The sequence below is a fragment of the Cucumis melo genome, chromosome 1 (genome assembly GCF_025177605.1).
Source record: "Cucumis melo cultivar AY chromosome 1, USDA_Cmelo_AY_1.0, whole genome shotgun sequence".
Lineage (NCBI taxonomy): Eukaryota > Viridiplantae > Streptophyta > Magnoliopsida > Cucurbitales > Cucurbitaceae > Cucumis > Cucumis melo.
The window spans coordinates 1,160,797-1,182,411 of record NC_066857.1 but is presented as its reverse complement, the minus strand read 5'-3'; the positions used below and the strand labels follow the sequence as shown (position 1 = coordinate 1,182,411).

At 33.2% G+C, this 21,615-nt stretch overlaps 5 protein-coding genes and 1 non-coding gene across 12 annotated transcripts; 4 read left to right on the top strand and 2 right to left on the bottom strand.

Annotated features, from left to right (window-relative positions):
- The first annotated feature begins 124 nt into the window (after positions 1-124).
- Positions 125-7,277, top strand: LOC103495346 (uncharacterized). 4 transcript variants are annotated; one of them, XR_007820237.1, is made up of 10 exons: positions 125-403; positions 577-678; positions 804-963; positions 1,061-1,240; positions 1,658-1,792; positions 1,994-2,076; positions 3,283-3,376; positions 3,470-3,579; positions 3,859-3,939; positions 7,268-7,277. XR_007820237.1 is itself a non-coding variant. In XM_008456863.3 (9 exons), the coding sequence occupies exons 1-8, from the start codon at positions 150-152 to the stop codon at positions 3,557-3,559; spliced, it is 1,098 nt and encodes a 365-aa protein (XP_008455085.1). In that variant the 5' UTR covers positions 125-149; the 3' UTR covers positions 3,560-3,579; positions 3,859-4,165. The 4 variants fall into 4 exon arrangements, 2 of the variants coding, with proteins under 2 accessions (XP_008455085.1, XP_008455086.1); XM_008456863.3 differs by lacking the exon at positions 7,268-7,277 and having other exon boundaries at positions 3,859-4,165; XM_008456864.3 differs by lacking the exon at positions 7,268-7,277 and having other exon boundaries at positions 3,845-4,165.
- On the bottom strand, positions 4,671-8,204 carry LOC103495347 (uncharacterized). Its single transcript, XM_017046231.2, has 10 exons — positions 8,193-8,204; positions 6,927-7,022; positions 6,868-6,893; positions 6,551-6,628; positions 6,251-6,318; positions 6,027-6,185; positions 5,866-5,907; positions 5,461-5,600; positions 5,244-5,318; positions 4,671-5,049 (listed from the first exon to the last, which is right to left on the bottom strand). Exons 1-10 carry the CDS (start codon positions 8,202-8,204, stop codon positions 4,924-4,926), a joined length of 822 nt encoding a protein of 273 aa, XP_016901720.2. The 3' UTR covers positions 4,671-4,923.
- Positions 8,205-10,531: 2,327 nt separating this feature from the next.
- Positions 10,532-13,273, top strand: LOC103495348 (transcription factor bHLH18-like). Of its 3 annotated transcripts, XM_008456871.3 has the most exons (5): positions 10,566-10,729; positions 10,960-11,055; positions 11,425-11,967; positions 12,090-12,443; positions 12,596-13,273. In XM_008456871.3, exons 2-5 carry the CDS (start codon positions 11,020-11,022, stop codon positions 12,665-12,667), a joined length of 1,005 nt encoding a protein of 334 aa, XP_008455093.1. In that variant the 5' UTR covers positions 10,566-10,729; positions 10,960-11,019; the 3' UTR covers positions 12,668-13,273. The 3 variants fall into 3 exon arrangements, with proteins under 3 accessions (XP_008455092.1, XP_008455093.1, XP_016901719.1); XM_008456870.3 differs by lacking the exon at positions 10,960-11,055 and having other exon boundaries at positions 10,532-10,729; XM_017046230.2 differs by lacking the exon at positions 10,566-10,729 and having other exon boundaries at positions 10,783-11,055.
- A 1,558-nt stretch (positions 13,274-14,831) lies between these two features.
- Positions 14,832-14,905, top strand: TRNAV-AAC (transfer RNA valine (anticodon AAC)). The gene has a single exon. It is a non-coding gene; the product is annotated as a tRNA-Val (tRNA).
- Positions 14,906-15,258: 353 nt separating this feature from the next.
- On the top strand, positions 15,259-18,042 carry LOC103495343 (uncharacterized). The gene is made up of 3 exons (XM_008456857.3): positions 15,259-15,554; positions 16,224-16,604; positions 17,080-18,042. The coding sequence occupies exons 1-3, from the start codon at positions 15,432-15,434 to the stop codon at positions 17,884-17,886; spliced, it is 1,311 nt and encodes a 436-aa protein (XP_008455079.2). The 5' UTR covers positions 15,259-15,431; the 3' UTR covers positions 17,887-18,042.
- Positions 18,043-18,171: 129 nt separating this feature from the next.
- On the bottom strand, positions 18,172-20,968 carry LOC103495342 (uncharacterized). 2 transcript variants are annotated; one of them, XM_051083690.1, is made up of 5 exons: positions 20,445-20,968; positions 19,414-19,999; positions 19,192-19,275; positions 18,958-19,119; positions 18,172-18,673 (listed from the first exon to the last, which is right to left on the bottom strand). In XM_051083690.1, the coding sequence occupies exons 1-5, from the start codon at positions 20,750-20,752 to the stop codon at positions 18,383-18,385; spliced, it is 1,431 nt and encodes a 476-aa protein (XP_050939647.1). In that variant the 5' UTR covers positions 20,753-20,968; the 3' UTR covers positions 18,172-18,382. The 2 variants fall into 2 exon arrangements, with proteins under 2 accessions (XP_050939647.1, XP_008455078.1); XM_008456856.3 differs by lacking the exon at positions 19,192-19,275 and having other exon boundaries at positions 20,445-20,963.
- Between the last annotated feature and the right edge of the window lie 647 nt (positions 20,969-21,615).

Genomic DNA, 21,615 nt, shown 5'->3' with positions numbered 1-21,615 from the left:
TAATTTATCCTTAAAAACCATATGCATACCGGAAAAAGAAAAGAAAGTATGTAAGGTTAAAGTGGTAAATACTCGTTTTTGGTTTTTGCCTTTGTGTTAGTATAAGGCTTCCTCGCAAGTTTCACGTAGTTTAGCGTAATTGTCCTTCCATGAATCCTCTCCTTCTCCGACAATGGGGAAGGGCAGCTTCCCCATTCCCGCCATATTCAAGGCTTCGGACCTTCCGTTCTGATGCTGCATTGGAAGCCATAGCCAGAGCTGCTCAAGATAGAGTTCCCAATCTTGTGCTTTACAATTATCCCTCCTTTTCTGGAGCTTTCTCTGCTCTCTTCGCACACTTATTTCACACTCGCCTTCGTCTTCCTTCCCTCATTCTCCCTTTCTCTTCTGTTGCTCCTCTCAGGTTCCATCGATTTTCTCTTCTCTTCCTCATTCGCTTATGTCACTAGCAACCCGGTGTTTCTAACGCTGCGATTCACTACTCTTTTAGCTGAATTTCACTTGATTTCCCAACTCCTCCGTCATTCTCTAACTTTTCATTCACCTTTTCAACTTCTCTTATTAATTTGTTTACAGGGTTGAGGATTTTTATGTGGATGGGCTTGAGCGGTGCTATTTTCTTGACTTCTTGGGTCCCAAAGGGTTTGCTGCCGCCTTTTCACGTCGACCCACATGTGAGTAAGTTGGTTTTGTACTCATAATCATCGATCCGCTTTAAGTTTTTTTTCCCCCCATTTCTTACGATTTTTTTTGGAAATCATTCTGGTTTGATAAGAAATTTTGAATTTTGTTAATTGAATTAGGGTCCTATGTTTTGATCATCGTAAATCATCACTTCCACATATTACCCCCATGGAAGATTGTCCTAAGAATCTGTCAATTCGCGTAAATCTTGAGAAGAGTAGCTCTACAGCTGTGTATGAATATTTCTCCTCTAGACTTGTGGATATGGAAACTCCTTGTGTAAGTGAAAGTGAGAATGGACTTGTATTCATTTGCCGTTATCTCATCTGCTTGTGTATGTTGACTCACTGTTTTGTTCTGCTATTCTCATGATCAGGGTCCTGTTGCAGACCTTTTAGAACTAAAAGATAGAAGTCGAATAGAAATGGTTCTCAAGTACATTGAGGATGGGGATCTTCGAAGGTGGAACTTACCTGATATCAGGGCATTTAACATTGGGCTCAGTGAGTGGCGATCAAAATTGAACTGTATCACTAATCCATACATGTATGAACAGGTTTGGGCTAGTCTATATGTTTGATTTTTATATTGATTCCTAGTCACTATGCTAAAGTTGTTTGTTTCTTTAACTATTTATAAACTACAACTAAGCTTCCACAAATGTTCTATAGGAAGTTTTGAAATCTGTTTTCCTGCCATTTCTCATGGCGAATCTCATTCTTGCAGTTGCTGTATGAAAGTATGAAATTTTTTAATTAAATCAAAGCATTTAACATCTACACTTGTATTTCTTGGACTTCAAATTTTTGATCGATGGTTTTCATTTATTTTATTTCACTGCTTCTGTGTATTATTTTGACATTATATATGGTTAAAAATAACTATGTTCCTGATATCTCCTTTATGTCTTCAAGTTATAATTTTCCCTTATAAATATTTGGCATATAGTGAACTGTGAATCTCATTCTTGCAGTTGCTGGAGATGAATTCTTTGGAATTGATTGCTAAGGGAACTGACTTCATTGCTTCTCGTGAAAATGCTGCAAATAAATTCCTAGACAAGTCTTTTAAAATTCGTTTGGGGAGGGGACTTTATGGTGAATGTCTGGTAAGAACATGTCTTTGTGTGTTTAGAACTGATTTGTTGCTAATCTTTTCCAGAACTGGCATAGACCTTTTTCTCCATCTTTCAATTTGGCCTTCCGCTAAAGAACCTCTGAACATAGATGGATTAGTTTCATGCCATTTTTCGTTATTTTTGCTTGAACTTGTTATGCTTATCTCCAAGGACTTGAATATCTGTGCGCAGGCAGTAAGAGCAGATGGGAATTCCAACTTGAGTGATGAAATTGGGAAGCAGCTGAGTATGAGAAGTGTTGCAGCTGGATTGAGGTAAATTATGAAGCTTTTCCCTGAATATGTTGTATAGGACTTTCTCTCATTACCGTTTTCTTGTACTGTTTATTATTAACCTATTTGGGTAATTATGGTGAATTTTTTTTGTGGACTGACCATTGGCCTTTCGGAGATTAGAGACTCAAGGATGCTCTCACCACTTATGAAGTTATTTCCTGGTTGTCTTCAGCCTGGTCTATGATTTACTGTTGTTACATTAAATGCTAAGAAACTAATGAATAATTTCGAAGGTTGAAACTACTAAACTAGATGATATTTGATTTGTCCTTGAATACGTAGAGCATCCAAGATCCATGTATAATCAGATTATTAGAATTACTACTATAAGTCTATAAGAAAGGAAAACTGACGTGGGTCTGTATCTCTGGTACTTCTGCTTAAGAATAACAATCAGCAAGACAATGTGAAGATTAAGAATTAGACATTAAAGACAATTATAAAACTTTAGGGGGCGTTTGGGTAAAGAGTTTAGTTGTAAAATCTGGAGTGTGAAGTTTTGGGCTCATAAAATTGATGTTTTTTAGCTGTTGGGCCCACGAGTTTCTCGGACCAAACACCACTTAAAAGACAATGAAACTCTTGTTGAGAGATTGTATTTCACCTCCTTCAAAGAGTCGTAGACTTCTTAGTATCTTTAAAAAATGTCTTCAATTTTTCTAGAGTACAGTAAAGATGCTAAAGAACCCAACTTCTCCAAAGAGGAGAGCAAAAAAGCAAATCACCCACCCTGCATGTCCTTCATTCGTAACTTGTGATGGAGTGTGGATACGATGTGTCTGATACAACATGATACGGTCTCACCACACATCAACTTAAAAAACAGGACACATTTATTGATATATAAAATTTTCATACAAGAAATTCAAAGTTTAACAGTTTATGCATTTATATGCTTAAAATAAGAGTTTGATGTATTTAGGTTTGAAACTTTCCTTTGTCCTTTATTATGGTTTGTTTATTTAGTGTACTTAAGTGTTCAATATTTGCCTAACAAATGTTTGACCTAGATTGACTTTGAACAACTAGTGCCTGCTAGTACTAACACATATATACTGTGCTAACAAGTGTTTGATACGTGTCCAACAAGTGTTGTCTAAAGTGTTCATGGTTCTTAGTTAATTTAGTTGTTTTATTCTTTTTGGATATTTCTATCTTGAAATTGTAAGTTATTTAGTACCTCAGGCCTATAGGAGCTGTCATATACATGCAACGAAACAATCTTAAAATGTGTTTGAGAACTACCGATGGTGTTACTGACACATCAGAAGTCTCCAAAGTGAGTGTTGCTTGAACTATTAGTTGTTTGTATTGAAGTTATCAAGGTTCAGTTAGCCAGTTACTGAGTTTCTTAACATTTTAAATCCTGAAGGCGTATGGTGGTGGGGGTTCGCCAAGATCAAGCTCTTTTATGATCAGGATGGACGAGTACAATGCGTGGCGTTTGGTGAATTCATCCTGACAAACTTCGGTATCACTTTGGTAAATTCTTGATAAAAGATTGTATGTGCTATTATTCACCCGTTTAAAAATTTGAGTTTTTAGTGGTAATTTAACTTACAAGCAGACAAATAGGCCAAATCTTTTTCCTCACAAAAGTTATGTCCCCATAAAAAAACCTAAAAAGGAACAAAAATCATAAAAGGAAAACTTTATCTCTCTTTCATTTGTTTAGAACCATCCATTCTTTCCCTTCATCTCATTCTTCCTTACCCAATTCCCCTCCCCTTTGTTTACAATCTTTTAGCCAACTGTGCGCAGATCTGGTGACGTATTTGTCCAACAGTGAGGCAGCTCTCCTTCGGTGGCATCTCCATCTCCCTCCCTCTCCCTCTGATGGTGTGAGTTTCTTCCTTGCAGCAGTGCTCCAAGAACAACAGTAATGTGAGCACCGTTATAGAGGACAGCGGTGACAGATGTTCGTTTTGCATCGATGTATGGTCATTTATACATTGTTTATAATGTTGGGGTCAATTTTATGAAAATGTACGATGAAAATATCAATAATAGAATGTTGATGTTAGATGAATATTTTCTAAGAAAATTATACAAACAAAAATTTCGAATATGTTATTTAACTTAGTAAACTAGCATTTTATGTTCTTTAAAATAAATTTAAAATGTCTGTTATTTTTGTTATTTTCATATTAATAACATTCAGCTGCTTATTTTTTTAGGTTTTATAGATTTTTTTACGATAAAATAATTTAATAGTCTCAAAATATAAAATATTCCATCTCTAGGTATGAATATATTTTGGTTTAGTTACAAAATATTAAATATTTTCTATTTCTATGAATGAATATCTTTTGGTTTTAATTTTAGTACATAACATTTTATTCTTTGCCCATATCAATAATTTAGTATATACTTTCATCTAAATAGAGATTCTTCTCGAGTTTGGTTGGAGTTCGTATGGTTGTTTGAATAAAGGTTTTTCTTAATATAAGAATTGCAAAAAGAAAATCTAAAGTTACGAATTATCATAACTATATTTACGTTATTGGTGTGGCAGAATTGAAACTTGCATTTAATAATTGATATCCATTTCTCATTTACAAAATCTGACATGGTTTCTAAAATACAAAACATTGAACTTACATTAGATGCCTTCAAATACGTTTACATGGAATATTCACTCATACAAAATTGGAGAGAATAAAAATATCATCATTTAATCTAAAAAGAAATTCATAGATTAATCGAACAGTTCAACTTAAAGATTTTAATGCTCCTGGAGATGACATTGATCCAAAAGAAAACTCCAAACTCCCCTAAACTACCAAAATTTTGGCTTAAAAGATTAACTGCAGCAATAGTAACTCATCAAACAAGCTTCCAAGCCCAACTCATAATTCCATCGTCTATATACGGTTGTAACGACCACATTAGGCAATATGTTTCGAGTTCTCCAGAGGATGATTTGAGACTTAAACCCGAAATAATCTTCTCCTGCAGCAAGTTTCAGTTTTGATGATAGCATTGCTATTAAATTAACAACAAACTGTGGATTGTAGGATTGAACTCCTATCACGTATCACCATAACTAAACGTGTGCTCTAGCCACTACGCCAACAAGCGGGTGTTTGAAAACGATCGCATGTTATGTTCACGTGGAAAAGTAACAAAAAATGGAAGATGATTACCTGCATTATGTGGTTTTTCTTGATCATAACTTTGACTATCCCCATTAATAAAGCATAATCATTAGCATCAAGTTTCTGAACAAGAAAAGGCGGAAATTGATTATACAGTAAACCAACACGAAAATTTCAGCATCTAAGAAACAATATACAAAAATTCAAAGTAATATAATTATAGACCATTACAGGAAACATAATGAAAAGGGAAGTTGCAGTTTACCTTACTAGGGACAGTTGCTTCTTCTTCATCCAATTCTAGATCTTCATCTGACATTGTTGAAGTGCACAGGGGATTTTCAGTCTCCAGTTCAATATTTACATCATTATGTAGGCGCTCGAGTTCGTCGATTAGGCTCCTTGCTGTTTGTTCACATGAATTAATTAGATATCATTATGAGATAAGATAATGTACCCAAAGTACCATCATACATGAAGCAGAACAAGAAAATATCTTTCAATAAGAATAGATCTCGTTAACAGAAAAGGGAAAAAGAATGTGGCAGAGAACATGGGGACAAAATATACACAAGCTGTGCAAGGCATATCAAAATTGATGAGCAAATGTGCGAAGTTATTGTTACGAAATAGCAAACGGTTTCAATCTCGATAGAGAAATATTATTTACCTTTTTTCAAATGATCATCCAGTCCAACCCGACATGTATGTACTATGTATGTGAAAAGAAAAACTTGTAGTTAGACCACAAAAGTGGATAAGGAAGATAATGATCTCACCAAAGCAGGCATTGAATTAACAACAAACTTGCTAACTTAAAGTTAAACATACATTTTTTTGTACTTTGTGCGCCATCATGAGTATTGATGCATCCAGCTTCAATGTATGCTCTAAGATTCTCCGTATTACTCGTTTCAATGACATTCTCAATCAACTTTGATGTTCCATTTATTGAAGGTCGTCGAAGAAGCTCTGCAAGAGTACAAATCACTACACAACACTTCATCAAAACAGTAGAAGCAAAGACAAGTATTATTCAGATGCAGGACACAAACCAAGCCCTTGTTTAAGGCCAGATAGCAACTGGCTTCCTTGTGTCCCCAATTCATCGAGCTTGGCAACACTAGAAAATTAATGATATCAAACATTTAATTCTAATCACGACGAACAAAACAAGACATAAGTTTGAGTAATATGAACTGATTACAGATAAGATTCTCAAAACCATCCGATATACAAACGAGTAGGGAGTTGACACTTTTGTTTCATTTAAAAGCAATTAAGAAAATGGCAGCAGACTCTCTTAGTTCAGTGCTATCTTATAAAACCAAGTGAAAATATGGGGCTAAAGTTACCTAGCCATGAACTCTTTAAAAATCTCAAAAATCTTCTCTTTTGATTCGTGATCAAATTTAACTTCTTCCATTTCAATTCTGCAAGCGAATTAACGTTGACATGTTAGATCACTCAAAATCCAAAAGTTCTAAATCTAATTTATCCTCACCACTCTACCTTACATTTGGGTTTGAATATTAATTCATTTCACTAAGTCCAACGACCCCATTCGATTTTTTAAGACCAAAGCATCGTGTGTAAATAAATTTCAAGCTAAACAATTAATTGTATTCAAGATCAATTAAGAAAGAAAATTAGAAGGAACCCATAATCTTACCCACTGAGCAAATCCCGAACCGGCGACGACCCTTCGGAGACGTGCAAGGACGACGGCGATAGACTGGAGGCTGTGCGAGAGCGGCTGCAAGAGTAACTGAGAGAGAGCGCAAGTGCCGATATGTGTATATATAGAGAGAGAGGAAAAAAAGAAACCTACTCGCCGGTATTGCTGCAATCGGCGGACACAGCAGATTGGCCGGAGACGACGGCCGGAGATCAAATTACTCAATTAGGTTTTCTAAAAGAAATTGCAATTTATGTCCCTAATTTTTATTCTTTTGAGTAATATAAATTAAAATTACAAACTTTTATGTATTAATTTGAAACATGAAAATTTAACATCGAAAATATCGACGAACCAAAATATTTATAAATATAATAAAATATAATTAATAAATAACGATGATGATAATAAATATTATCGTCTGTCGATAGTTATTAGATAGATTATAATATTTTGTTAAATTCGTAAATATTTTTCTACGATATTACAATTTAAAACAGAATAGATGTATCAATTCATAATCTCTTCTAAAATTAATTCCTGAACAAAAACTCTTGATTTAAGTTAATTAAACTTAAAAAAATGGTAAGTAAATTGATTTAGATAATCATTAAACTAACTTATCAAAATTAATTAATTTAGGAAAGAATTAGGATTCAATTGAGAGTAATACTATAATTTTCACTCTTGAAATTTTTCAGATTAATTAACAAAGTTCAGGTTTGAATTTATACAACACCTAAAATTTAGAGTTACAAATTAACATATATTTCTAATCTAAACCTTAACTCGATTGTTAACATTTGACGATTAAAATAGCTTTTTTAGAAGGAAAATTGTTTTAAATGGTAAAAATGTTGAAGAATTATATATTTGGGAGGGTATTGAGCTTTTGAGAATGTCTGTAAATAATAAAGGTCACTAACGATAAATATAAATAGAAGTCTATCAATATTCATAATTTAAAGTTTTGTTATATTTTGATAATTTGATTTATGTTTTATGTTTATTCTTCAAGTTATATATTTTTTTATCTACCATTTCGATTTTATTTCTAAAAATAATCAAAACAGAGTAAATTCATACAAATATATATTTGTGCTTTTAAGTATTTTTATCTATACTCGATATAATTCTACATTTTAAATTTTAATATATATATATATATATATATCATATCATATCATATCGTAAACCCAATTTGTTTTTTTAATGACAATATGTATTTTATAATATTATATAATCTATAGAATATACTGAAAGTTGATCCATACGACTTGGAAGAATATGATCCATCCATGTTGGACTTTTCCACCAACCTTGGTTATCATTTCTTTATATATAATCTTCTATATTATTGTTATTATTATTTTGTTGTATTCTTCGATACAATGTCCTTATTCCCCGATCCATCCCATATATACATATATACATACATAATATATTATATATTATATATATAATATAATATGTGTGATTATATTAAGATTAACATTCTTCTTTAATATGAACAAAATAAACTTGTGTGCTCCAAATTTAATGAAATATGAAGTTTTCTTCTTTTTGTTTTATTAGAGAAAATATTATTGTGAATATAAAATAAAACAAATAATGAAGGAAAAAGATTTCCACAATCTTTTTTTCTCATACCTAACACTTAGAAATGGGTGTGAGATTTTTATACACTAAATACCCCTTTTGTGTGTGATGGCTTTTCACCCAACACAATTTTGGTACCCAACATCTCTAATAATAATAATAATAATAATAATCGATTCCAACCAGGAACAAATTATTAGAGGTGGTCGTGAGTTTGAGTTGTAACATAAATTAAAAAAAAAACTAGTAATTCAATATTGTAGTTAGGTGGTGGATCCAATTCAAGTAACTATCTATCTCATTATTTAATTGGTTTTTTTTTATCAATATTGGTTTTTAGTATAACAACGGCATGAATGAGAAAGAGAGAAGTCATGTCATAATTATCGTTGCTTGTTAATAATTTGATTTTAAACATTAAATTGTATCGATAAGATTGATTTTAAACTTCAAGTAATTGATTTTATTGATAATTTAATTCAACTTTGTATCATATAATGTATTGATTTTTATATGGTTCATATCTCTTGAGATATTCCCATATGCCTCATAGAGATTACTTAGTGTGAAAGGTTTCTTAGATTATGAGCTAACCTATTTGATTTTTGGGGAAATGAATAGGAACTAACAATATATATATATATATATATATATATATATATATATATATATATATATATATATATAAAAAAGGAAACATATTAATATATCATTAATGTGTCCTTATGATTTTAACATTGCTGTTTCTATATCTAATGAATTTAAATGTTTATTCTAAATCTAACATGTCAACATTTCTATCAATATTCTCAAAGAAAAATGGAGAGATGGACATCATTTGTCTTTTTCTTTTTAAAAAATCCGACGGCATAATACTAGTTAATGCAAAAAATCATTAAGTAAAGAAAAATTATTGTAAACTACAAAACTGTTGAAAATATTTACAAAATATAACAAATTTTCATATTATGTCAATGATAGACTTTTATTGGTATTTATCAATATTATCGATAGAAAGTTTATATATATCTGAAATTTTGCTATATTTGAAAATGTCCTATATATAATAAAAAATATCATTAAAATATTATCGTCTCGATATCGATACCTATAGCCAACTTGAAATTATATATATACATGTGTGTATATATAGTTCATGTCACACACACAAAAAAAAAAACGAGAGAAGAACTTGCCATGTATTGAAAATATATATTATTCAATTTAAATATATATCTTTGTGTATCTCATCATTTGTTCGGTCATAATTAATTGGATATATAAAAAATTTTGTTTCTTTTTTCTTAAAATAATTTATTTCTTTTTTATGCGTGATACGAGTGAGAAGCATAAAGATAAGTGTGTTCATATTGCTATCTCTATATACACAGGGTATAACTGCAGTCTGCACATACATGTATAGACAACTAATTAAGTACAACTCTCAATTAGTAATTAAGATATATACATATACGTCAAATGTATGATTCTCCATCCTTACATTATAAAGTATTTTCGTGGAGATAGTTATAGGCAAGGTTCCACCCGATTATTTTTTTAGAAATGTTTTAAGGACATTTTGCAAAGTAGTTATTGATTTTAAATGTTTTATTACATTTACTTGGGATTCAAACAGTAAACTTAACTTCTCATATATTGAACAGTTTCTTTTTAGTATAACAACGATAGAAATGAGAGATCAAATTTTCGACCTCTAACAAAAGAAAAAGTTGTGTCATACCAACTCATGATAACTACGTCACATTAATAAACCGTATTAGCATTATTATTATTGATCAAATGTGTGAATCCTTGCCCATAATTGCAGCAATACTATATTCTCAAAAGAATTTGGAACTAAGACATTTTCATCTAAGAACATTATTTTAATCAACCATCAACCCATCAACCAAAAATTTCAAAAGCTAGTTGGTGAAGTTGCCCTTAAAAAGTCCACAAAACAACAAAAGAATAAGGAAAATAATTGCAAATCAAAGCTATCATTTTGTCAGCTAAGAGTGACCCATTTATTAATTTCTTTAATCTCTTTCAAGACTTTCTTTCATTTGACAGCAAAATCAAATTTTCTCCTGATTCACATATGGCCTAGACTCAAACCCGTGAGAAACAGAGAGCAACTGTTCAAAAATCTACAAATTAGCCATTGACAGTTGAACAATAAAGGTTGAAAAAAAGGCTCTCCATGTCTTTTCCCTTTCTGGGGTTCGACAAATTCAAGCTTTTCGCCATTATTGAGGTGAGAAGAAACAACTGTATTGCCTCCTTTTTTTTTTTTGTAATCTCTTCTTTTCCCTTTTTCTGAAAATGGGTTGATGTTTACTTTAATGGGTTTCTTTATAATTGGGTTTAATGGGTGTTTGGAGATTCTCCATTGTTGTAGGACTGTTCATTTTGTTGTAGCTTTTGATGGGAAGTGGAGAACATTAGGGTTGGTGAATTGACTTAGTTTATGCCTTTTTCTTGTAGTTCAGAGGATTTGTTTGACAAGTTTTGTTTGAAGAAGAAGAAGAAGAAGAAGCTTTTTGGATGGAGAAATCTTCTATGGTGGTTTTTTCTGAGATGGTAGGAGGATTTGATGAACTGAATGAATGCTACTTTAGAATTTGCTTGTGTGCACTTGTGTAAAATCTTTCTTAAGAATATACTGTAACCTCTCTACCTAAGCTTTTGGATGTACTGATTTCTATCATAGTATCTATGTATCAGAATAGGAGTTCCTGTGTTCAAATCTTGTTATTTTTTTCCTATTCATATTAGTAATCACTAGTTGGATCTTGCGCTAATTAGGGATATTTTACGTGTGTGTGTGTACATACAGTAAATGAACTCGAGTTTTCGGGTAGTGTTAGTTTTTGGAAATGTTTGGATTAGGAAAATGAAATTAGGCATTGATGAAGGCTATTTTTCTTCTTTTTTTTTCTTCTTTTTTAGGGAATGGAGGATAATGGCTTTGTCAATCAGTGGCACAAGAGCTCAATGGATGATCTTGGTTTGCACCCATTAGCAGCTGCTTTTGGGGAGAATTTGCAGCATTCTTATGCTCAAACAAATATTGATCAGAAGGCTTCTTTAAACCATTCTCACAATGCCATACTTGGGTATGTGAAACAGCTCAAGAGTGATGGGTGGAGTTCATACCAAACAACTAATCATTTACCGAACTCACAAGTTGTTGCTTATCCGACTGTATCTGTTTCGGCTTCTAACTACACGAACCAAATGGACTTCACTAGGCCAAAAGAGGAGGTTGTGTGTCCTCAGAGTATTAGCAACCTCCCTTCTGACATGTTGATTTCTCAGGGCTCATTAGCCCATCAAAGCCACACAACCAAGTCGAATCGTGGAACAAGAAGTCCCTCTACAAACAGTAGAATCCCCCAGGCTCAAGATCATATTCTTGCAGAGCGGAGACGACGAGAGAAGCTCAGCCAGCGGTTCATTGCTTTGTCTGCTATAATTCCTGGCCTAAAGAAGGTGTACATCATATGTTTTTTTCCCTTGCTGTTTTTCTAGTTCTAGAGTTCTTTGCATCGAGAGTTGATCCATTTAAGAAACGGAAAGAAGCTTCTTAACTCTGTTATTTCCCTTGCTGATAGATGGACAAGGCTTCAGTTCTTGGAGATGCCATTAAGTACCTGAAACAACTTCAGGAGAAAGTGAAGATACTAGAGGAACAAACCCGCAGGAAAGACATCGAATCCGTGGTATTTGTCAAGAAATCCCATGTTTTCGCTGATGGAAATGACACATCAAAAGAAGAGGATGAGCCACTTCCCGAAATTGAAGCGAGATTTTGCGACAAAAATGTCCTTATAAGAATACACTGTGAAAAAAAGAAAGATGTCATAGAGAGAACAGTAGCTGAAATTGAAAAATTGCACCTTATAATAGTCAACAGCAGCGTTATGTCATTTGGGAGTCTCGCTTTCGACATAACTATTATCGCACAGGTAATAACTACACACCATCTACATAACCCACCGAATACTTAAATTTCTCGAAATCAAAATTCTAAGCTTAAGAATCACCTACAATCAGTTCATTTGTATCTATTTTACAGTTTCCTCGTGCTGTTTCTTGAAACATATTCACCTTTTTGCAGATGGATAATGAATTCTGTTTAACATTAAAGGACCTAGTGAAGAATTTGCAGTCAACTTTGCGCTTGTTTTAACGAGAAGATAGAAGAATGTATTAAATAAGATCAGGAGCAGGAGCAGGAGCAGAGCAGGAGCAGCCCTTGTGCTACAACAAAATAAAAACAACCATGGACAAACCTTATCCCTTTTTAAAGCCATTATGTTTACAGGTCTGTGATGTTTCAACAAATTAGGACCAACAACCCTTCGAGCAAACCAGTTGTGAGATTCACATTTCAGGGTGGGTTTTCTTTTATCATTTTTGCATGTGAAATCATGTTCTGTTTGTCACCTACCTGTTTTTCATAGCTTGTTTGGAGGGTTTTTTTTTTCTTTTTTCCTTTTTTTCCATTGAAGATGTTGCTCTTGAAGCAGCAAAATCTGTGGTTTCTTCTTCTTGGATGTAGATGAAGAAGAGGGGAGGTTGGTTTTTTTTAGTTTGTTGGTCAGAACAGGTCTTTGTTGTTCATCTTTTCTTTTCTTTTTTGTATTTTTGTATTTTTTTGACAGTTGATTTCTTCTGTTTGGTGTTTTAGAGGGCATTCATGGAAATGTATGAGCCTCTTTTTTCAGTGAACTTTGGTTTGTAATGCCTCTTGTTTGGAAGTGATGAAATAGTTCTATAAACTTTGCTTCTTTCATTTTGTTACCAAACTACAGTTCTCCCTCTTTTTTTATCACATCTTTTAGTCAAACTTTCCAATTACAAAATTAGCGAATCTCTTTTTAACTTTCTTTATTAATCGCCTCTTTTACACATATAATATTAAGTTTGTGTAACAACGAAGCTTAGTCTAACCGTGTAATTGACAAACACTTTCTACATAATGTTAGAGGTTTGATCATGATTGTAATAAAAATAAATTAATAATTAATTTCGTATCACAATATACTACGATGTTTTTAGACATTAAATATATAGTTATTATATACCGCAATTGATCACAAATCTTGGCAATCTTTGTTCATTGGAAGAATGAGAGTCAACTTTGAAATCATCTACCCTATATTCAATTTCTTAAGTTATATACTTCAATAATAATCATTAAGAAGACAGTAAGATTTATTGGTAATTAAAATTTAATTTTTCACATTTAAATAACCCCACAAACATTATAGATTTGCTAAAACTTTGTTAAGATTAGATCTCTGTCTAATAACAATAAAACAATAACTAATGGGGTTCTCAATGCCTAAATTATCTTCTCAAGTGGTATGAGGCTAATTTTGAGGTTTCATGTTTTAGTAGACTTTGAGGTTCTTTAATCCTTAGATTATCTATCAAATGACCCTACCAAATCCTATAATTAATTAACATGACAGTAAATAAATTAATGTTTAAGTTTCATTCATCTTTTGCATTTAATTAAATTATTATTTACTTTGAGTTTCTATATACATATTATTAGATTAAATACAAATTTTTAACTTCTATAATGTAGTTATTCTAGACATTTTGAATATATACATTCAAATCCCAAATATTTACTATGTGTATCCCAACGAACAATATCTACGATCTAAATTGTCCCTAAGGCTTGATTTTGGAATTTCTTGGTTCAAAAGGCTCAAGGGTTCATAATTTAGTTGGCCGGTTTGTTAACTAATTCCCTTTTAGGTTTCTTAAACAAGAAACTCGTATCTAAAATTACAAAGGAAAATAAAGAATGAACAAAAGAAGCTCTAAAAAAAAGATTTTTTTTTTTTATTTTTCAAAACGAAAAATAAAAACCAAATTACCAAACATATATGAGTTTTGTTTTTAATAAAAAATCGAAACAGTTATCAAATAGATCGATATAACGATTGTATAAACAACGTAGAAGGATGGTTTTGAACCTATTTAGTTTTTAATCTAATTAGGTAATTTCCACTTAGTCTCTAAACAGAAAAAGTGAAAGTAAATTGGAAATTAGTAAATAATATTCCCACATCGAAGAGAATTCATTTATATGAAAGCCTACAATATTCCACATCACCTATGGCGTTTGGGGACGTGAAGGCCATTCGATCATTCACATATTTAAGTGTATGGTATTGCTATGTTCCATACCATTTAAAATTTGGATCAATCCTATAGTATAATAATTTTAAACTATACAAACATTAGCACCGAAAAGAAAACCCACAACCGAACCCTAAACCTTTATTAATATAACTTTATTAATATTGAAAAGTTTACCTTTTGCAACAACAAGTGGTGTCGTGGTGTAGTTGGTTATCACGTCAGTCTAACACACTGAAGGTCTCCGGTTCGAGTCCGGGCGACGCCATGTTCCTTTTCTTCTACCCTTTTGCTTTTTCTAAATATTTTCCAAAATATATTTTAATACTTTTTTATCATTATCTAACTATAAATTCCACGTGGATGAGAGCCGCGACAAGTGCGGACCGGAAAAGGTGGAGCCCACTAACTTTTTCAAGAAACTTCCAGAGATAAAACGGAACGGAACGGAATCCCCCAAAATAAAATATAAAGAAAAAAAAAAAAATCCAACGGAAGAAAGGCCAATACGGTGTCACCATCGCATCACTTACTCGATTCCTATTGGTCCATTCCTCCTTCGCGGTACCACGTCATCACTCCTCAAAATACCTCCAATTTTTCGATTCATTCTATTATATATTTAATTTCATTCTCCTCTTCTTTTCTTTCCCATTAATCATCCGATTCTCCCCCGCCCCCCCCCATCCATCTCCTTCCTCCCCGCTATATTCTTTCTTGTCTAGATTTTCTGTGGGTAATTTTCATCCATTTTCAAGAGCTTTCACAATCCACGACAAATTTCTGATTCTCTTATGGCTGCTCTTCCCAGCTTCTTTCTCTCAACCCTTTTTCTGCTTCTGGTTCTTCTTCGTTCTTCTTATGGAGCTCTCCATTCTTCCCCTCATCTCAACCCCACCAACCCCAAATCCGTTTCTGTCAGTAATTCTTCCTCTCATCGATCATCTTTTGGTTCTTTTTTTTTTTTTTTAATTATTATTTTTTATTTTGTGGGTTTTTGAGATTTTGATTGTTATCTGCAAGTTTTGTTATGTTTTTCTGCTTTGATTGAAGTTTTTGTTGTTGGGGTTTTTTTTTTTGAAGGATTTGATTTTTTTTGTTTTGGTTTCTCGTTTTGTATTCTTGATGGGTCTGGTTATTTGATGCTTAGTTTGCAACTGTTGAGGGTTTTTTTTTTTTGGTGTTTAAGTGGGTTTGTTCTTGTTAGAATTTAAAGGTTTTGATAATTTGTTTCTTTTCAGGTTTTTTATTTGGTGCTTAATCTATGGGGTTTTAGGGTTTTGATCATTTTCTGCTCACGTTGTGTTGTTTGGTTCTCTAACCAGTCAGTTGGGTTTTTAAGGATTTGGTAATTTTTTTTTTTTTTTTTTTTTGTAAATGTCTGATTCCTCATGCTTTAATTTGTGGATTTTAGGGTTTTTGTTGGTTTTTTCTGCTTACATTTTGGTGCTTTTATTGATGGGCTGGGTTTGTTGGCTTTTTGATGAATTTGATAATGGTTTTCTTAATCTCTGATTATTGATGCTTAAATTTGTGTTTTTTTTTTATACTGACATTGTGGCGTTCTTATTTTTTTCTTTGGACAGTCGATTGAAACTATGGTAGATGGGTTTACGAAGGATTTAAAAGAGATGATTAAGAAGGGATTAGGGTTTAGGGGCGACGATTTCAAGGTCTCGGGAGTTGATTTCAAAGATGCAAGGGTTGGGAATTCGGTTGCTTATGAGTTTGAGTTGGAGATTGATAACCAAGTTTTTCCATTGAAGTTTTTGGAAAATTCCCAACAATGGGACTATGTAGATTTGCCTATTTTTCAGATTCAAGAGCAGTCTCAACACGAAGATAAAAATTTGTTGGCCCAGAAACGTAATCTGGGCTCCGATTTACCTGTTTTGTCTCCCTTTCAGCTCGCCGGACCGATGGAACTCTGGATTCAGGATGCTGATGGCATGAGGGTCTCGTTGCCAGTGAGTATCTTTTTATTGTTTTTGATTTGGTTCATTATAAGTTTCTATTAACTTGATGGACTGCTGCAATTTGTGCTTTTGGGGATTTTAATGGTTGATGATGATGGCCATTTGATTAGAATTTGTCTTCTATTTTGTTTATCTGTTATATCTTGATGAAGGCTTTAGGTCTGGAAGTCCTGGTTTGAAAATGTAGGTGGCTTAGTCTAATTTTTCATGTTCATTGACTCCACTTTTGAAAGTTCTGCTTTAGACTTAACTTTGAATAAAAGATCATCGCTGATTAGATGCCAAAAATAGGTAGCCTTTTGTTCTTTGGCTTGATCCGTTGACACTAATATGAAAAATTGTTTGAAGGCATATGGATTTGATGTTGTCTTGAACCTTACTTAAAAGATGTTAACATTCAAGTTAATTTGGAACATGAAAGGCCATTATTCTAAGCTGTAAGCTTTGTTTGCCACTGAATTTGCAGCATGATGTGGATGCTGGTGTCTTGAGAAAGGTTGTTCTGGCAGATGGAGCAGTTGTTACTGTAACTGGTGCTAGATCTGTTAGCCTTCGCCAACCGCTTGATCTTCCTCTCCCTCTCAATCGAACAACCCCTGGTTTTGCTACGGGTCTGGTAGCCTTAGCGGAACAACTCCGCCACACATCCCGATCTCAATCAACCCCACTCCTTTCTCTTCGCATAGTTGGTCCTACCTCCCTCACTTCATCTCCTAGCTCCACCAACAAGCTCAAGCTTAAGCGCCTTGCCCCTGGCCTAGTCGAACTCTCATCCCCCATCCAAGCCATCCAGTCTCCTTCCCCGGTCCATCTTCAACCCAATGCCCCCACCATTCTAACACCAAAGGCATTCACAACACTGTGGCCAATCACCTCCATCAATGGCTCGAACTCGAAATTAGTTGGTTTCGAGACACTCCTGACATCCCTTCTCGGCCCGAAAGCAAATCGAAAGGGCTCCTTCAAGCTGTTGAAGGCCAATGTCTCCGCTCAAACAACCGTGAGGATTGGTTTTGGTGTTGACAAGAAGTTGGAAGAAGGAGATGGGATCGACATGGAGGGATTTCCTGAATGGAGGACTAAACCTGAGGCTGTGAGGTTGCATTTCGAGGTTCTGGCAACGCTCGATGGTGAGCGGATCATACCAGAGAGGGTAATGCCGGTTAAGCCAGTGATCGTTGAAGACACGGTTGCACCTAACGTGCTACTTGGGAACGTGAGTATGTCAAAAACTCCTATTGTCTATACCCCATCTGATCCATTCACCCTGTAGTTAAGTATCTGCAGGTTTTGGTTGTCTTTTGGGGTCAGTGCCCTTTTGTGGTTGAAGTGTATAAAATATATATCGAGTGAATACAGAGAGAAGTTGAGTTCTGTAAGAACTACTGATATTCAAAGTTTCTCTACAAAATTTTATTTTATTATTTCATTTTAGGTTGTTTATTTAATTTTAAATTACTTTTTTTTTTTGAAAGGTTGGTGATTTTTGTACAACCCTTTTTCTATATGTCTTAATTAACTTAATGCAATTGAAATACATTTTTTTACTATGAAAAGATATTCAAACACACATAGTTTCTGGTTCATTCCAAAATGTAATACAATGTACAATCTTATATTATAACACTATACAAAGACACAAACTTTTTAAGTTCAATACTCTTAGATTTGTAACAATACCATACCATAGGTCTAAATTAGTAGATGACTGAGATCATTATCGTCATCTTGTTCATAGACCAATTGGAATATAATATAATGTAAAGATTTTACTTGGTGATCTTCTGCTTATGATCATCAGCAAGTTGTTCGAGTGGTTCCATTTGAATGATCGAGTTTGGTAATTTTTGTGCAACCATAATATGAAAGAGACCCATAACTCCAATGTGAGTTTGAGAAGGATCATACTTGGATATTAGAGTCAACATTTCTTTATTGTTGATTTTGACTGAGCCTGGCTTTGGATAACAAGTTGACATCTCAACCACATACCCCTTTTCATTCCCTATTTCATTTCCATTTCCATATATGGGAGATGAAGAACATAGCTCTCTTTCATCCTAATAAATACATAAAAATGCACATTATTCACAAATTTAATAAAACTTTCATTACATATAATTCAACTTTATATTTGTTAACATTTCGTTTTTTGTTTTTTATTTTTGAGAATTAAGCTCATTTTTCTCGATTCTTTAAATGCTTAATATCTTCGTAAGTATATACCCGAAAGCTATTTGACATAAACATTTACAAAGTTTAAAAAAATATGTAATTTAATTTTATAAGAAACTAAGAGACCAATTATTAGGGATAATTATTAAGATAAACAAGAAAAAAATACCTCTCCATAAAGCGTTGAACCAAGACCACCAGCATGGAGATGACCCATTCCATATATGATATAGCCACTACTTGGAGACAACAGCCTCACCATTTTTGTAGCATTACATTCATCACCATCCTTATTGTTTGTGGAGCAAGACCCTCCTACATTATACTCCACCTATACACAAACCATCAAATAATAACTAATAGGGATGACCAACAAATACACCAAAAGAATGATTCGACTCACCACATACAATTGGTCAGATTCCATTTGGGTTAACAAATGAGAAGACCAATTCATGCATCTCATGAACATTGCGAGAACGATTTTCTGATTGTTTCATTTGTAGGATCCTCAACATAAACATATAATCTAAACATATTTATTAAAAAGTTACTGTAAAATTAATCAATTGTATCAATTTAAGCTCCTAATTGTTTGTTTTGTATGACTGAATAGTTGACTTACAAGACAATTATGTTGTTGAGGAGCTCCTGTTGAGTCAATCAATGGCTTCCAAGTATCCGTGACATCAAAAATGTAAACCTTAAGAGGAATAACAAGATCATCATCCCAATCCACCCACTTGACTGTATATCTAACATACAAATTCCTTTGTTGATCATCTCCTAATTCATTACCATACCCTTTTTTCATTTTACATTGAGTTTGATCATAACAACATCTTAAACCTCCAATATAATCATCTTCTAAAGCCATTCCCAACCCATCTTTTGTAACATTATACAAATGACGTTTACATTCAATACATCCAATTCTATCTTCAACACCTCTTGTATCAATGGCATGAATATTAAGAACCCATTTCTCTTCATACCCTAAAGGGACTTCCTTTTCGTTACCAACTTCTATTCCATATGGGTTTGGAAGAAATGAGGATGTTTTTCTTGAATCTGCCCCTGTCCCAAAGAACTGTGGAAGTGCATGTTTTTGACATACTCCATTGTTTCCTGCTACTATGAAATTTGGTTCGTGGAGTTGAGTGAAGGAAGTGTTGATGTTTGGATCTTTTGTATCTTTGTGTTGGTAATACCTGTTGTTGTTGCAGAAAATATGTTATTTTAGATCAGGAATAATATAAATGTTTCTCAAATAATTAATTAAACATGTATGTATATAATATATATATGCTCACTACTAATATATCACACTGCTAATACAGTCAACCTAAACACTCATACTTCATAATTACTGACTCCATTTCAAACAAATCATTTAATGCATCGCAAGCATAAACATCCTGAATTTAGTGATGTAACATACTCTTACACCCCAAAAACATATAGATCATTTGACTTCACTCGGATTATAATAACAACAAATTAAAAACTATATTGTTATTGAAATACTGTTATTCATAAAGAAGGTGTGTCTGATATCAACTGTAATGAGTCATGTTAAGAAAGGTTCGATTGCCTAGAAAAGGGAGAGAGAAATGGTAAAAGCAGTAAATAAAATAATAACAATAACAATAGTACCTTGTTATTCCCCAATGGTGAAGATAAGTTTCAAAGAGAGGGATGGGATTGGCTTCTTCATCTACGACTTCAACATCAAAACTTTTCATAGCAATATGACCTTTGGGAAAGTTGGTATTATAGAAGAATCTCTCCACTACATACCCAGGTTTTAAAGTGAACAATGGAGTCCTATAAGTCTTTGTTTTTATGATGACTTGATGATCATCATTCTTCTTGTTTGTTACAACCCCTTCCAAATATGGTATCATAATCCCTACGGAGGAGAATAGCAGTAACCACCGAAAACATTGGTGATGCTTCAACATTTTGCTTTGTTTGATTCTGTGAAAAAATTGAATCGTAATACGGTTTATAATCTAAATTGTCACCTAATTATATTTCTTTGGGCCATGGAAGTCGTGGTGATGAGGAGGAAAGTGATAGGTTCTTAACTTTGCTTAGGGCCCATGGAAGTTGTGGTCGTGAGGAGGAGAGAGATCTTTTGTGCTTTTGGCCATGGAAGTCGTGGTAATTGGGAGGAGAGTGATAGATTCTTCTGGAGAGAAGGTGGGAATAGTTCGGTTCGATTCGGTTTGAATAAATTTTTACCATAAATTCATGAGTTTATGTTCAGCTCAGTCTATTTCTAATTATCCGAATTAAATTGTTTAAAACAAAATTAGGGTTTCCTTTCTTTATCCTATTCATATCCAACATTTACATTTTAAAATCAATTACTCTACTCTTTTTTTTTTTTTTTTTTTTTTTGTGTTAAGACATTTACTATTTAAATTAATATATTCATGTCTATAATTAGGTGTTCTAATTAATTTTTTTTAATCACATGCTATATACTATATAAGACCAAACGACCCAAAACCACAAAAACCAAAAGACCAGAAATTAAGAAATCCAAAAGTTGAGAAAAAAGGTATAGTCGGAGATTAGGTTGAGGGATGGTCGGAGATTAGATGGAGTCTTTTGGGAGAATTGGGAAGGTTGGTTTGGTCTCTTATGAAGTGTGGAGGATGCAACCCTTATCTTAGACCATCCTCAACCTAATCTTCGACCTTTCCCACCTTCCCAACTTTTGGATTTCTTAACTTCTGAATTTCTAGTTTCTCAATTTTGGTTTTTGTTTTAATTTATGTATTACAGATAAAAAAATATATCTATATATTTAATTATT

Coding starts and splice junctions, on each gene's coding strand:
- LOC103495346 (XM_008456863.3), top strand. CDS start 150: ATGAATCCTCTCCTTCTCCGACAATGGGGAAGGGCAGCTTCCCCATTC. Junction 679..803: donor TCACGTCGACCCACATGTGA/GTAAGTTGGTTT, acceptor TAATTGAATTAG/GGTCCTATGTTTTGATCATC. Junction 964..1,060: donor TGGATATGGAAACTCCTTGT/GTAAGTGAAAGT, acceptor TCTCATGATCAG/GGTCCTGTTGCAGACCTTTT.
- LOC103495347 (XM_017046231.2), bottom strand. Junction 6,319..6,550: donor TTTAAAGAGTTCATGGCTAG/GTAACTTTAGCC, acceptor TTAATTTTCTAG/TGTTGCCAAGCTCGATGAAT. Junction 5,601..5,865: donor GGATGATCATTTGAAAAAAG/GTAAATAATATT, acceptor GTGAACAAACAG/CAAGGAGCCTAATCGACGAA.
- LOC103495348 (XM_008456870.3), top strand. CDS start 10,676: ATGTCTTTTCCCTTTCTGGGGTTCGACAAATTCAAGCTTTTCGCCATT. Junction 10,730..11,424: donor AGCTTTTCGCCATTATTGAG/GTGAGAAGAAAC, acceptor CTTCTTTTTTAG/GGAATGGAGGATAATGGCTT. Junction 12,444..12,595: donor ACATAACTATTATCGCACAG/GTAATAACTACA, acceptor ACCTTTTTGCAG/ATGGATAATGAATTCTGTTT.
- LOC103495343 (XM_008456857.3), top strand. CDS start 15,432: ATGGCTGCTCTTCCCAGCTTCTTTCTCTCAACCCTTTTTCTGCTTCTG. Junction 15,555..16,223: donor CCAACCCCAAATCCGTTTCT/GTCAGTAATTCT, acceptor TTCTTTGGACAG/TCGATTGAAACTATGGTAGA. Junction 16,605..17,079: donor GCATGAGGGTCTCGTTGCCA/GTGAGTATCTTT, acceptor CTGAATTTGCAG/CATGATGTGGATGCTGGTGT.
- LOC103495342 (XM_051083690.1), bottom strand. CDS start 20,752: ATGTTGAAGCATCACCAATGTTTTCGGTGGTTACTGCTATTCTCCTCC. Junction 20,000..20,444: donor CACCATTGGGGAATAACAAG/GTACTATTGTTA, acceptor CAACAACAACAG/GTATTACCAACACAAAGATA. Junction 19,276..19,413: donor CTCAACAACATAATTGTCTT/GTAAGTCAACTA, acceptor TGAAACAATCAG/AAAATCGTTCTCGCAATGTT.